General features: G+C 50.0%; 1 protein-coding gene across 1 annotated transcript in view; it reads right to left on the bottom strand.

Annotated features, from left to right (window-relative positions):
• Positions 1-2,852: 2,852 nt before the first annotated feature.
• Positions 2,853-14,889, bottom strand: part of NGF (nerve growth factor) — a 51,558-nt gene continuing 39,521 nt past the window's right edge. Inside the window, exons 2-3 of the mRNA XM_044378632.3 lie at positions 10,620-10,743; positions 2,853-3,740 (exon numbers count right to left, since the gene is read on the bottom strand). Of these exons, the coding sequence (XP_044234567.1) occupies positions 3,006-3,728 (723 nt within the window). The 5' untranslated portion in view covers positions 3,729-3,740; positions 10,620-10,743 and the 3' untranslated portion in view covers positions 2,853-3,005. The remainder of the gene's footprint in view (positions 3,741-10,619; positions 10,744-14,889) is intronic.

Genomic DNA, 14,889 nt, shown 5'->3' with positions numbered 1-14,889 from the left:
CAGGGGCCTGGGGGCTCCCACTCTTCCATTCAGGCCCGTGGAAGAAGGCCCGAGGACACCGCCGAGCTGGGCTCCTGTGATCTTCATAGCCCACACCTGCACTCACTTCTGCACCCCCATTCCTAACACCCCCTTTTCTCTAAGGAGCAGAGAACACGTGGCCTGGGAGGGGCAGATCCTGCCCCTCTGTCCTCTGTCCCCCAGGTTTGGGGTGGACTCTTCTCCCATAATACAGATTATATAGAAGAAAGGGGTGAGACTTTGAAGAAGAACATTCCCGTATCTCATGGGGATAAAACTAGCCGTTTGCTGGCTGCTGAAAATCTGTCTGTCTGTGGTAGGTGTTTTGCGAGTGCCCGAAGCAGCTCTAGGGCTGGCTAGCGCCCTGGCTGGGGGAGGGGAGGTCCGAGGGACAGACTTGGAATATAAACCAGAGCCAAGCACCATAGCTGCTCTCGTCTTCCAGAGCCAGGAGTTCCGCTTTGCCTGGAGGGCTGGGCTGTGTCAGGCTGAGGATGAGCCCGGGTCTCCTCTCATTTTCTTTGGCATGCTAGAAGGAAGCCTTCCGGCGGAGGAAGCTGCCAGGGGAGGGTGTCTGCTCTGACTCCCGGGAACTGGGGGAACTGGGCGGGAAATAGCGTGGCGAGCGAAGGAAGGGCTGGTGGGGTCCGCAGCTGCCGCCCTCCGTGGGACACAATGGGTGGTTTTGAGCTATTGTTTCAATGTGTTCAAGCGCTGGGCGCCCGATGACCTGGGCCAGCCTCTCAGGGGCAGCCGGAGGCCAGAGCTCCCCCCGGACGTGGGGGCAGAGTCCAAGCCGCACCACCCCCAGGCTCGGGGTTGTTTTTGGACTGCTCCCGCTCTCTTGGGCCGCGCTGATATCCCCGCGCATGGTGTGCAAACACTGCCTCCCACACGGCGACTCGGGGGCTGGGCCTCCAGCTCTGTGCCTTTGGGGAAGGCCTTGGCGTTAGTGGGGTGAGGGGGCCCTCCTCTTACCTGACCCTCGCCCTCCGTCCTTCCTCGGAGGCTTAGACGCTGCCTTCCCTCCAGGCAGGCCGGGAGAGTCCAGAATATGTATTTTAGATGTCCCAGCGGCCTGCAGTGCCGGGACAAGCTCCCCAGACTCTTCACGCCCTAGTAGCTGCTCACAAACAAAGCTTCGGGGCTGGGAGCTTCCGAAATGCCTCCCTCACAGCCTGCCCTCCCCACAGCCAGGACCCCGCAGGCCTGCCAGCCCCAGGAGGAAGGCCCCCAGGAATGGTCTGCCGGCGAAGCCAGGAGGGCTGAGGCCACAGGCACTGGAGCCCAGGGAAAAAGCCACAGACACAGGCCAGTGGGAGGGCTCCCTGGCCCCAGCCTTTATCTGACCGAGTATCTCCGCACGCAATGTTCTGCTTGATGTTTCTTGAACATAAATCTTTACTCCAATTGCAGTAGCTTTGATAGGAGAAACAGGGCACATTTCTTCATGCTTTCACCCCAATCAAATGTCTCCCTTGCCAAAGTGCTCTACGTTTCCCATTTGCCCTCTTTGGATTGGGTTGGGGGCGGGTGGGACAGATGAAGTTACAGAGGAGTGCACATAACCATTTGCTTTTTTTTTTTTTTTTAATCCAAGGGACCATTTGAGTCTAAAAACTAGAGTAGGCCTTTCACTCTGGGCAGGAAGGGTTGGCTAGGAAAGCAGAAATTCCATTTCAATGTTAAGTGCTCCGCTGCGGGGGGGGGGGGGGGGGGGGGGCGGAAATGTGCCTTCAGGGAAAAAATAAAAATGTTACAGGGGAAGGTGGCAGCTTGAGGATGGGTGGGGCCCTGCTCCAGGCTGTCCTCTGGAGTCTCTCTGTCACCCCCATTTCTGGCCAAGACCTCTTTAAGTACTACTTAGTGTTGATGAGTACAATCCCCCCAAAACGACTACTCAGGGTGTTGGGGTTCCTGGAGGCCCGGGATACGGATGCGGGTAGACACAACACACCTTCCTCCTCTTTCTGCCCTGGCGCCCCCTCCTCAGTCAGGGAGGGGCAGGAAGTCATTGTTCCCTTCTGGCTTGGCTCACCTTTCCTCTGCACTTCCCTGGCCTTTGTGTCGGTTCTCACTCTGTTTAGCTCTCTTCTCCCCCCCACCAGCTAGTCTGCAGCTCCCTGACCCCTCCCACCTTCGGTCACTTGGGGAAATCCCCCAATTAATTCTTTCTGGGAAGATCTCTGGCCTCTCTGATTCTGGGCCAACATTGGGGCAATGGAAGCTGCTGTGGGGCCATCAGTGGGTGGCAAGAGTGTTGGAGGCCCTCATGTTTTCTCAGGTAATGAAGTCTTTCTGCAGGAAGCCTCTGGAGGAGCCACCATTGGTCCTACGGCAATCTTAACATGCAATCAGATCTACTATGACAGCTCTCATGAGATTATTTCATTACCATTCTTCCACACAGCATTTCAGCCAAAAACAGTTCTCCCCATAAAAACTAGCCAGGCTCATAGGCCTTTGGTGCAAGTCTCACCCTACTATATGGTGAGTCCCTCCGGGACTCTGAGGTGGGGGACCTGCTTCTGCTGAGGCTCCATAAACTTCCCTGAGGCCCATGCTTTGGGGTGGTGGGCCAGGTAATCCAAGGATTAGGTAGCTTTGGCTCTGGAATGCAGAGCAAATTTGCAATCCAGCAGACTCCCCTTTCTAATCAGGTCCAGCTTAGGTGAATCTGTGAACCCAGTCAGCCTTCCCTGATGTTTGCAGAGCCAGCTGGGGTAGGGTGAGGGTGACAGCCAGGGGACGCTGTGGGTAATTCACCCTGCAAGACTTGCAGATGGTCACCCTGGGGAAAATGACTGGAGTGCCGGCACACGGGATGCTTCCAAAAATTTAATAAATAATGATTTTTTAAAACTGTATAAACTATAAATTACCATGCAGTCCTTATAATTTAAAATAATTTACAGGTTGAGGTAGGGAGAGGCCCAGGAGGGTGTGGAGGGGGAGCTCGGGGAGGGTGGGGGCCGTCCTGCAGGTCAGGCTCTTCTCCCAGCCTTCCTGCTGAGCACGCACACACAGGCTGTGTCGATCCGGATAAACCGCCAGGCAGCCTGCTTGCCGTCCATGGTCAGCGCCTTGACGAAGGTATGGGTCGTGGTACAGTATGAGTTCCAGTGCTTCGAGTCAATGCCCCTGCACCCGCTGTCCACGGGAGTGGGGTCCCGGCACTTGGTCTCAAAAAAGTACTGTTTGAACACACTGTTGTTAATGTTCACCTCTCCCAGCACCATCACCTCCTTGCCCTTGATGTCCGTGGCGGTGGTCTTGTCCCCCACCCACACGCTGACGCTGTCGCACACCGAGAACTCCCCCCGGTGGAAGACAGGGTGGGATGACGACCGCTTGCTCCTGTGAGTCCTGTTGACCGAGGCACTGCCGGCCTCCAAGTCCAGATCCTGAGTATCTGTAGCCACAGGTGGGGGGTGCGTGCTGAACAGCACGCGGGGTGAGCGCAGTCGCCGCTTTTTAAAGAGTTTGGGGTCCACAGTGATGTTGCGGGTCTGCCCTGCCACCCTGGCAGCTATCGCCCCCGCCGGGGCGCTGCGGGCTCTGCGGAGGGCTGTGTCAAGGGAATGCTGAAGCTTAGTCCAGTGGGCTTGGGGGATGGCGTGTCCTGCTGGGACATGGCTCTCGGGATGGGGTTCTGCCTGGATGCCGATCAAAAGAGCTGTGATCAGAGTATGGAACAACATGGACATTACGCTATGCACCTGGAAGGAAACAGAAACGGAGATTAGCCCACGGGGCGCTGAGTTCTGTACCAAGGCAGCGTCTGGATCTTGACCTCCCAAGGGGATCACAAGGAGGTTTGTTTCACCCGGGAGTCTAAAGGCAAGGTGACCCTGGAATTCACCATGCAAACCGAGAGGCTGGTGAAAGTGAAAGGGGCTGCTGGCCACAATGACATAGGACAAACAGGGCTGGCTCAGATGACCTGGAGGTATGGTCACGTCATCAAGGGGGCGGGCTTTTTCAGGGAAGGACAGAGAACCTGAAATTCTGCCTTGTGGCACCATGCGAACTTGGCAGCACCGCATACAGGGTCCCTTGAGGGCTGTGCCTGCCAGCTTGCGGCAGCTGTGGCGGGCAGTATGGCTCTGACACCTGTCCTTAGCACTATGTTGTGCCCAACGGCTTGACTTCCCTGGGAAGGCAGTGGGAAGGATTGTGGGGACTTGTCTTGAAGCCTCAGCCCTGAATATACCGTCTTCAGACAGCAGCCCTGGGTCAGCTCGGAGATCTGGTGACCTGGAACCCTTGTTACAAATGCACAAAGCATCATGTTCGGCGAAAAAGTATATAGCTCTGGGACCAATATTGCCACCCTGTTCAGCCACCAGCCAGCACTTAGAAATATCGATGCTGGGGCGCCTGGGTGGCACAGCGGTTAGCGTCTGCCTTCGGCTCAGGGCGTGATCCCGGCGTTATGGGATCGAGCCCCACATCAGGCTCCTCCACTGTGAGCCTGCTTCTTCCTTTCCCACTCCCCCTGCTTGTGTTCCCTCTCTCGCTGGCTGTCTCTGTCTCTGTTAAATAAATAAATAAAATCTTAAAAAAAAAAAAGAAGAAATATCGATGCTGATAATAGCTCCTTGTTGTGGGACATTTTAAAACTTTTCAAGTGCATTCATTTCTAATTTCTCATTAGTCTGTGACTTAGGTTAGGATTTATCATTTTCTTTCATATACAAGGAAAGCGATCCACGGAAAATTAACCAACAGGCTTAAAGTCATCAGCACAACCTAGACTAGGAACAGAACCCAAAGCTGACCCCTTTCGAAGCCAGTCTACCCTTCCTTCCTTCCCCCTCACTTTGTCTTTCATTCTTTTTTTTTTTAAGATTTTATTTATTCATTTGAGAGAGCAAGAGAGGAAGAGAGAGAGAGAGCACAAGCAGGGGGAGGGGGAGGGGCAGAGGGAGCAGCAGAATCCCCGCTGAGCAAGTATCCTGATGTGGGGCTCGATCCCAGGACCTGGGATCATGACCTGAGCTGAAGGCAGACACTTAACTGACTGAGCCACCCAGGCATCCCCTTGTCTTTCATTCTTTTTTTTTTTTTTAAAGATTTTATTTATTTATTTGACAGAGATAGAGACAGCCAGCGAGAGAGGGAAAACAAGCAGGGGGAGTGGGAGAGGAAGCAGGCTCATAGTGGAGGAGCCTGACGTGGGGCTCGATCCCGTAACGCCGGGATCATGCCCTGAGCCGAAGGCAGACGCTTAACCGCTGGCGCCCCTACCTTTGTCTTTCATTCTTAAACATGCCTTTTCTTTTTATTATTTACTCCTATATGAGAATAGACCAAATGGCAGAAATCCATCTGTGCCCAAGAGGCAGTGCAAGCCCTTTTAGAGTATGGGCCAGAAAGAGCTCCACACTGCACCAGAATTGCCCACCAGTGACCACCCTCCAGGGCAGCTAACTATGGAGGGCCAAGTCACACCTGTGGATGGATATCAAATGTCACCTTCCCTGTGAAGCTTCCCTAAATCTTGGTAGGGTTAGGGGCATCCCCTAGAAAGGGTGATCCAACTTCCTATTCCATCCCTTCCCTTTTCCTCCTCCCCATTCCCACAGGTCATTCTGTACTGGATCTGGGGTTAGAAAACCTTGTTTGGATTCCCAGCACGGCTACTTGCTAGCAGAGGGAAGTCACGTAATCTTTCTGAGCCTTAATTTCCTCATTGGTAAAAAGCGGGCAGTCACCACTGTTTCACAGGGCTGTTGCTAGGATTGAAAGGTACCCCCACATCTACTTGATTCTGAGTCATTCCAATGTCCTGTGGTCAAGGACTTTGTCTTCTTCGGTCACACTGCTGCTTGTTCACTGAGCTTACTCCTTTTACGCCTTTTCCTAGCACACTCATTACCTCGATTGGGCTTCTTTTCAAGCCCAATGATTTGAGCCTATCTCCCCACTGGCTGCAAGGTCCACCTGCCCTAGTCACTCCATCCTCAGTGTGCACCTCTCTTGTCCTCCATGGCGGCTTGTGCATAACCCCATCACTTTTCCTAGTGCGGTGGATGATCAAGTACATGTCTATCTCCTGAGAGCACTTTAGAAGCTGTGCCATTGGAAGTTGTGTATTTCTGGGGCCATGTGCAGTGCTGGCATACAGTCGGTCCTCAAAAAATATAAGGAGAATGAATGAAGCAGTGAACGGGGATGGCCCGAGAAGCTCACTGTCTGCCTTCTTTTCGCTGTGGCCCATGCTTTCTTTTGGATTTTGGGGAGATGGCTGCATGCTGCATTCCTAATCTGTTTCCAAGTGATGCATTCTTCTCTTCAATACTGTGCTTTTTTTTTTTTTTCCAGCTGGAAATAGGCAGGTCTTTGGTAAGATACCAAGAATAAAACCACCAAATTCTTTTCTCTTGGGTTACTTTGAAAAACACTGGTGTTTACTCCAGTCCTCCAGCTGGCCACGCAGAGGAGGTCGTGGCACATCGGGGTTTTGACCACAGCTGGTTCTGCTGGCTAACAGTTTGGCAGGTAATTGTCCAGCCAACTGCTACAGTGGGTCGCTACGGTTGGTTGGCAGCTAAGTCAAGCCCCTTGGTTTGCTCCTTTTCTTTCTTCTCAATACATGGTATCTCTCATCAGATAGAAGAAGGGAGAAGAAACGAAACCGGAATTCATCCGTTTCTATCCAAATTCGTAACACTTAGAATTTGGGTGGGGAAATGGAAAAAGAAAACCACTAAAATTGAGAGTTTTGATGGTAATAAGGGACATACTGCTCCCTATTTCCCATGACCAGAGATGTCCACGTCCTCCTCCAGTCTCCCCTTCGGTAAGCTCCAAGGAGTCCGCCGAGGCTTCTGTGGGATTGATGCCCATACGGGGATCTACAGCCCAACTGCTCTTTTGAAAGCCAGTTCTGAACCTCCAGCAAGTCTCCAGGGATACTGACATTTTAAATGCAAGGCATCCCAAGCAAAAATCTTCACACCCCCACTCCTCATTAGGATGCTCACTCCCCGCCCTCCCTGTACTCCACGGCAGCAGCCCCATTGCGGGCCGCTCGATGGTTTAGGACGGTGTTCCCCCAGCTGCTATCTCTTGTGAACATCTCCCCGCATTCCACCCTCCTAAATGGGTTTCTCCAAGCTTTTCCTTCATTCTGACACTGGAACCACCATCCCCTTTTTCCCCAGCTCCAAACCTCTGCTCATAGCCGGCCTCTGCTGCTTCCTCTGGCCCTCCCCCCAGCCCTTTGCGTTCTGTTCCGGTAGCAACTCTTGAAATCGTACCTTCTATTCTCACCTCCTGTTCCTAGTTCAGGTCACAGAACAGTCTCCCAATGGATGCTCTGGACCCCCATCTCTTTTCTTCCAGTGCCTACTCTCCCTAGCACCGCTCTGATCACCTCACCCTGCCCTGAGGGTCCAGGGGTGGGTGGTTTTCTGGGGAGCCAGGAACCTGGCAGATCATGCCCTCCTTCTTCTCTCCTCCCATGGCTTGCATTCCAGGCGAACGGCAGTGACTGCTCTGTGCTTCCCCACCATTGCCCTTGGTTCTGAGTCTTCTATGCAGGAATGCTCCCCCTCACCCTCCCTGTGCCTTTTCTGCTCCCCACCTCTGTTGGTTGGAGTCCTTCCCGTTATCTTTAAGCACCCAACTTAAGTACCACCTCCACTGCTCCTTCACTTCCCCATGTGACTGCCGATTCTTAAGGAATCTTCCGGCTTGGACATGCTTCGAGTTTAAGCAGCCGTATGGGTTGCTGCTCTGCGGAGCACTCTGCAGGCTCTGCTGGATTGACTTCACAGAGTTCTTCACGTCAAATGTGACTTCTCGATTCACTGTCAGAATAACGCATGGTAGCGGAAGGCGTTTAATTACAGTGGAGATTTGCATCAGGGACAGATAGTTTCATTAAGATTTTTGAAAATGTTGCAAATATATCTCTCATAAAAGTTTTTTTTTAATTGCCTCACCCATAATAGCACGCGCCCCATAATCTTTTTTAAAACTTTATTTTTTATATTTAAAATATACTTCCTAGCTTTTTTTAAAGTGAGAATATTGCCATGTCTGACATTTTCTCATAATGCAGTGACAATATCAAATATTTTTAATTTTATTTATTCATTTTCATTAAGTTTCTTATTTTAGTTCCAGTAAAGTTCACAGTGTTATATGAGTTTCAGGTGTATAATACAGTGATTCAACAATTCTATACATTGCTCAGGGCTCATCATAAGTATACTCTTTAATCCCCCTCAGCTATTTCTTTTTGAATTAAATAAGTCTTCCTTTTTAAAAGTCATCAATGGAGAAATAAAGAAAAGAAAAACAAGTGTGATTTCTGTTCTAGTGATATAATGAACAAAGCACAATTAAAGGAACATTCTCTCCTTGGTTGATGTGAACCAGGGAGTGAGTTTTATTTATTTATTCTTAAGAACAACCTTTGAAGCCTTTCTCCCAAAGACATGACAGTCCTCGCCGAGGCTCCACTAAGCAGAGCCCTGTAAGCTGGACGATCAGCTGGGGATGACGCCGTTAGGGGCTCGCATGTGGGAACATGTTCTGTGTCACGGCTCAATGTTCTGTATTCGTCCCGCTCCTAGCCTGAGTGGAGAATAAGTGATTAAGAGAGTGTGTATGTGTGTGTGTGTTGGGGGGGTGCCTTTTATCCAGGACTCCCCAACTTTTGTGCCCTGTCTTGGACCAGTGGTACATTCTGTGGATTTCCAGTGGTTCCTATGCTCCAATGATAACAGACATTTCCTGCACCAGGTGAGTGATCATCACACAGACTCGGGCTGCACCTGGTGAGATGACGAAGCTGCTGGACGGAGCTGAGCAACTGGCCTGCATCCTTGTGGCTCGGAGGGCTGATAGCGCCTGGAGGCCGTGCCCGTGGAGGTTCACTGTCCAGGGAGTGTGATGATTCCTGCCTCGGGCCAGGGCTGCCTAGAGCTGTTAGTGATTCTGGGGCCAGAGATCGGATCAGGGAACCGAGGTCATTAGTGTTTGTGAGGCCAAGTTCCTGTGGCTGAGGAAATCCAGCCTCCTCTTCCTCCTCCTCTATTCTACTTGCCACATTATGGGAGTGTGTCGGGGGTCATTTTCGACGTACACTTGGCCTTGTTCTAAATGTAAACACACTGCTGTCTTCAGTTGTAAAGCCTGGGACACCCCCGGTTGTCAGGGCCTGTGTGGAGTGTGAGAGGCATTCTGTGGCTTCTCAACTCCCCAGGGAGCTACCCCTGAGGCCAAAACAGAGAACAGCATCGCCAGGATAGAAACCAGTGAGTGCCTCTGCTGGCATCTCCTGGGGGAGGGTGGGGGAGAGGTGGTGGGGCAGGGTGGGGGGATGGGGAGCTTGGACTGGAAGGGACATCAGAGATGATCGAGTTCAGAGGTTCTGGGCATCAAGAATCACCTGGAGGGTCTGCTAAACTGCAGATTCCTGGGCCCCACTCCCAGAGTTTCTGACTCAGTAGGTGTAGGGTGGGGTCCAAGAATCTGTTTCCGACAAGCTCCCAGGTGATACTGATGCTGCTGGGCCGGGGACTGCATTTTAAGAACTAGTGATCTAGTCCAATCCTTGAACTTGACAGAGGAGAGACATGGGTGTTGGCGAGTCTGAGTGACCTAGGGCTCTGCGGCTAGTGAGTGGCAGGCTCCGCGTGTGGGCGCTGGGCCTCGCTCAGCCTCAGCACCTTCCCGAGGAGAGAGCCCTGAGGCCGCACACGTTGGAACCCACGGCTACACTCAGTCACCAACATCAAAATGAGAATTCCATTCAACAGACCGTAAGGTTTACCTTCCTCGTGCCACAAATCTGGACACTGGGGAATACCTGGATATTCGATTATTTTCATATTTGGTTTATCATTCTGGGCATCAGGTAGATTTGGTCCAAAAGCACTTCACGTGCCCATGATAGAAATATGCAGCCAGAAAGCTCTAGAGGCACCTGCGGCTTTACTGGGAATGGGATCTACAGGTCTGAAGTCTTAGACACACATCTTAAAATGAATGATGGGAGATCGTAATTACCATCGTTATGGTTTATTGGGCATAAGTACCTCACTAACCATCACAACAAACCTGGGAGGAGGCCTTATTATTCCCGTTGTACAGAGGAGGAAACAGAGAGGCGGTAAGAGTGAGTACCCCGATGTGGGCACATACCCGGAGGCAGTGGAACTCAGTGCTGGCCTCTGTCCCCAGATCTGGACTTCTCCCCACCCTCTGCTCCATGGCCCAGGGCATAAGAGTGATCGAGGATGCTTCGTCTCACGAGGTTGCCTGCTCAGACCAGGAGCTGTGTGGAGGGTCTGACTGATGCTCTCTGTCTATTTGAGGCCCTGTGTTCTGCTACTTCAGAGGGGGGCAGCTCAGACTCTACATGTCCCTGGAAGCTGCGGGGCCAGCTGAAAGCATGGGGGAATTCTTTTCCAGTCGGACTAGGGAGGACCACATGTGCTGGGTCACTAGGACCCATCCCAGACCCCTGCTGGTTAGCAGGTGATGTGACTCCCCTACTTTGGCCTGGGGCTCATTTCCAGCTGTCCCGGAGGCTCCAGAGCCAGGACCCTTGGTGAGGCAGAAGCCCCTCAATTGCTTACCTCGGTGTGGCCAGGACAGAAAGCTGCTCCCTTGGAAAAGCCGTTATTGGGCCCGGACGCTGAGCTGAGCTTGGGTGCAGCATGCCATCCAGCCCCCTGGACTGCACGACCACGGGCCAGGACTCTGTAGGATGAGACAGCTGGCATTAAATGGGTGCTTCACCATATTCTCTAGCAGGTGGATAGCTGTACTGCAGGCAGGAGAGGACGGATGTGCCAATAGGACAAACCCCATTCCCTGAGTTCTGGGAATCAGCACCTGGAAAGGACCTAGAGTCTAGCTACCGAAATTGCCAGGGGCTGATCTTGCACGGACCTACGGTGGCACCTGCCTCCCATTCTTGTGCCAAAGCACTTGGTTTCTGCCTGGATGCAGTCCATGGGTCCCAGTGAGGGCTTCCAGTCCCACCCCAGAGTCCTGCTCCAGCAGACCCCTAACCCAGCACCAAAATGGAAATTATTCTGTACATTACACACATGCAGATGTAGTAAACCCAACTTGGGACCAGCCTAACTTAAGATAAATTATACAGAAGAAAAAGTCCTGACAATTGAGAACAAGTTGGTACTTTGATAAAAATCCTGATGAGTTTTGGTGGCAAATATGACAACCTGACCACTTGATAGATAACAAAAAACTCTTATAGAATTGGGTTGTGACTCTTAGAGAACCATACCAAAAGTCACATTTTATATGACTTTCATATATTTATATATATGGTACAATAAGAAAAAAAAAACTATTCAAGTTTAGGTTGTAGTTCCTAGAAGCAATGGAAGTTTTCTATTCTCCTCCCCCTTCTATAAACCTTGTATATGTAAGTACTTCCTTCATTCATTCAACAATCTTTCCTGAGCACCTGCTATTTGTTAAGCGCTGATCTGGGTGCTGGGGACCCAGCAGTGAATAAGACAGACAGGGTCTCTTCTCTTATGGAGCGTACAGTCTTACATAAATAAACAACAGATTTTCTGACTCTTTACATGTCATGAAGGAAATAAACAAGGTATGATGATACAGGGTGACTGCGGGGTGTAGCGAGGGGATCCTGTAGACACATTGCTCAGTGAAGAGTTCTTGGAGGAAGTGGTCTTCAGGTTGAGATCTGAAGGATGAAAAGGAATGAGGGAGAGAACTTTCCAGGCAAAAGGAACAGCCAGTGCAAAGGCCCTGAGGTAGAAACAAGTCAAAGTTGCTGAAAATGTAGAGAAATGAAATGGAGAGGTAGAGGGAACCAGGTCTACAAGGACATAGCTGGAGCTACGGTTTTATCCTAAGGGAAACAGGAAGGGAGTGGAGGGCTCTAAGCAAAAGAATGACATGACATTTTTAATGAATGAATGAATGAATGAACTATTATGTCTATTGTAGAACTTGTGAAAGATTGAATCCCCTGCCCCCCCCCAAAAAATTCTAGAATGACATCTGATCCTTCCTGTTTATATTTTCTTTCCAATTCTAAAAACCCCTTTCCACATCAAGTATTTTTTCCAGTATGGACCCCCACCACTTTTCTTCCTTCAATGCCCTCTCATCTTGTACTACAGAAGCAAACGTCAATGAAGCCACCAAGTCCCTAATCACACAGAGGAGGTAGAGGACAGGGAGGTAGAAAGAGCATCTGGGTGGTTTTCCTGCTGTTAGAAACTATGAAATTAAGGACTGGGGTGTTTCCATTCTTCTTCCTCACCCGCTCCACTCAAAATACCCTTTTTGCCTCAGAAGCACCAGAAAAACCTTCCAATAATCAATTGGGATTCAAGTCTAGAGATGGAAATTTACCTAAACACGCTTTAAAAATGTTGGATTCTGTGGCAAAATACACTGTCATACTCTCTGGGGGTTGGGGTTAGCACTGGAGAGGAAGGATGGCATGTCCCCAGGGTAACAGGTGGGCCCCTGGGAAAGAGGGTCTGGATCCAGTCCACAAATTCTTCATCTGGGCATTTGGCCAAGACTGACTGACCATTAGACTGGAACCCACAGAGCTGCATCCTGGTCCAATTCACTCTGATTCTTGGGTAAATCACTTAGTATCTTTAAGCATCTCTGAGCTTCCTCCTCCACAGGACAAGGAACTGCTATGATGATAGCTAAGGTCTCCAGTTCTGATCACCTGTGATTCTACAAGGTCAATTCATATTTTCTGGCCTGTATCCCTAATGGATGCTTTCTCCCACCCAAACACTAGAATTCATTTCTTTTCATTAATTAAATGGTAAAATTTGCAGGCCCTGTGCCAGCCACTACGTTAGGTGCTAAGGACACAAAGAAGAATATAACACAATATTTAATTTCCGAGAGCAAATAATCTAGAAGTGAGGAAAGGCAAACACATGAACATGCATTTAAAGTGCAGTGTGATAAGTACGATGTCTATTTGACACGATATGGAAACCTAATCGAAGGAGGAACTAGTATTATCTGGCCAGATAAATGGGAGACATAGGTTCATGAAGGATGTAACATCTGAGCAGGGTTCTTAAGGATGAATAGAAGTTCACCAGGGAAGAAAGGAAGGAAGGAAAGGCATCACAGAGCCCCCAGAGGTCAAGAATTGGCTAGAGGTTCAACGCAGCTCAAAGGGGGCTTGGGGAAAGGAACAGTGATGTGTCTTATACCCATACTATTTATCGTAGTAGGTGCTTATGAGCTTGCGGAGCTCACTGCAGTGGCCTGCCCACTGACTGTTATTTCCTGTGTGACATAAAAGGCCTCCACTTTACCTCTATGGAACAACTGGGGAAGTAAAAATGAATTCTTTAGAAATATTCTGGATATTCCATTACACGCCAGGATGGCCTCCAGTTTCGATGATAAGGAGAGAGAAGGTCGACCTCAAATAAAAAAATCCCACAACTTCTAGGCAGAACTGTCTTCTTGGGGGTTTGCTCTAGACCTATCACAAAAAGTTCCCTGGCCCTATAATGCAAACTGGGCCAAGCCACTTTGGTGCACCAGAATCACCTGCCACTCTAGACGCCTGAGAGCTATATTTGAGACACTGTCTAGCATCTCCTATGCCTTCGACCAAATAGATGGTTTGCTGCTGGAGAGAATAATACTGAAACACCAAATGATTTTCATAGATGCTGCTGTCATTGTGTTTCGTCTTATGCTAGTGAAGGTTGGGGCTCTAAAATTAAATCTGATTTAAATACTACCAATTTCTAATGCAAAGATATGAGGGAAAGCAACCCAAATGCCTATCTATTTTAAAACCCTGTCTGTTCTCATGAGGTAATCACTTAATCAGATGGCTCTCACCCTTTTACAAGTGCATGAAAATAAAGCCAAGCTCATTGCAGACCCATGTTCTATTCCTACTTCCAGCACTTGGTGGAATACTCTTGAAGTCTGGTGTATCTCTTCTAGATCAGGACAACCCTAGTCTGTCAGGGTCTCATGTTTAAGGCAGTGATTCTCAAAGTGTGGGCCGTAGAAGTATCAGCAATAACCCAGAACTTATTAGAAATGCAAATGCTTAGGCTCCACCATAGACCTAGCAATGCTGAGTGAGACCCCGTGTTTTAGCAATCCCTCAGGTGATTCTGTGCACACCTAAGCTTGAGAATCATTGCTTTAGAGGGTCTACTCTGGCTCTCCTCTGTCTGCAAGCTCCCCATGGGGTGAGGGATCCAGGGTCAAGCAAGAAGGTCAACCCAGAGTCAGTCTACTACTGTGGACGGCCTGCTTGATTGGAATTTTCCATATTATTGTCCATCTTATGTCTAGACCATGACCCCAGAACCCCGGACCAACCAGCCTTGAGTCAGTTAGAACTAGAGGTCCTTCTGAGGACAGCCTGAGGTTAAGCCTACTTGAATATCTCTCTGCTGTTGCCTGCCTCCGTATCCCCTTCACTTTTTTAAGGTCTCAATGCGACCTTTTGGTCAATTTCAGTTAAGAAGCTTAGACAATGGCAAACTGTTGAAAATCCAACTTAATATACAGTTTGAGGAAACTAAGCCTCTGCGGGAGAGTTATCAGGGAGTGAGCGGCATCAGCTGCAGCAATTGCAACCTGCTAACTGTCAATCAACATCCTGCGAAGTCCTCCATGCTCGAACTTTGTGGAAGATTTCACCTGCCTCCTAGCTTCCCCTTTTCGCAGCCCTCCTCCCCCCAAATCCTCTACTGCAGTGGCTCTCCACCCCAGCTGATCCCCGGAATCACCCGAGGAGCTTTCCAAACTCCTGACAGCTGTCCCATCTCCAGAGATTCCAGCTTCACTGTTGTGGAGTGCTGCCTGGGGATTAGTATTTTATAA

Source organism: Ursus arctos, unplaced genomic scaffold (genome assembly GCF_023065955.2).
Source record: "Ursus arctos isolate Adak ecotype North America unplaced genomic scaffold, UrsArc2.0 scaffold_12, whole genome shotgun sequence".
In the NCBI taxonomy this organism is placed as follows: Eukaryota; Metazoa; Chordata; class Mammalia; order Carnivora; family Ursidae; genus Ursus; species Ursus arctos.
The sequence above is the reverse complement of the archived record's forward strand: the minus strand, read 5'-3'. Positions and strand labels throughout refer to the sequence as shown.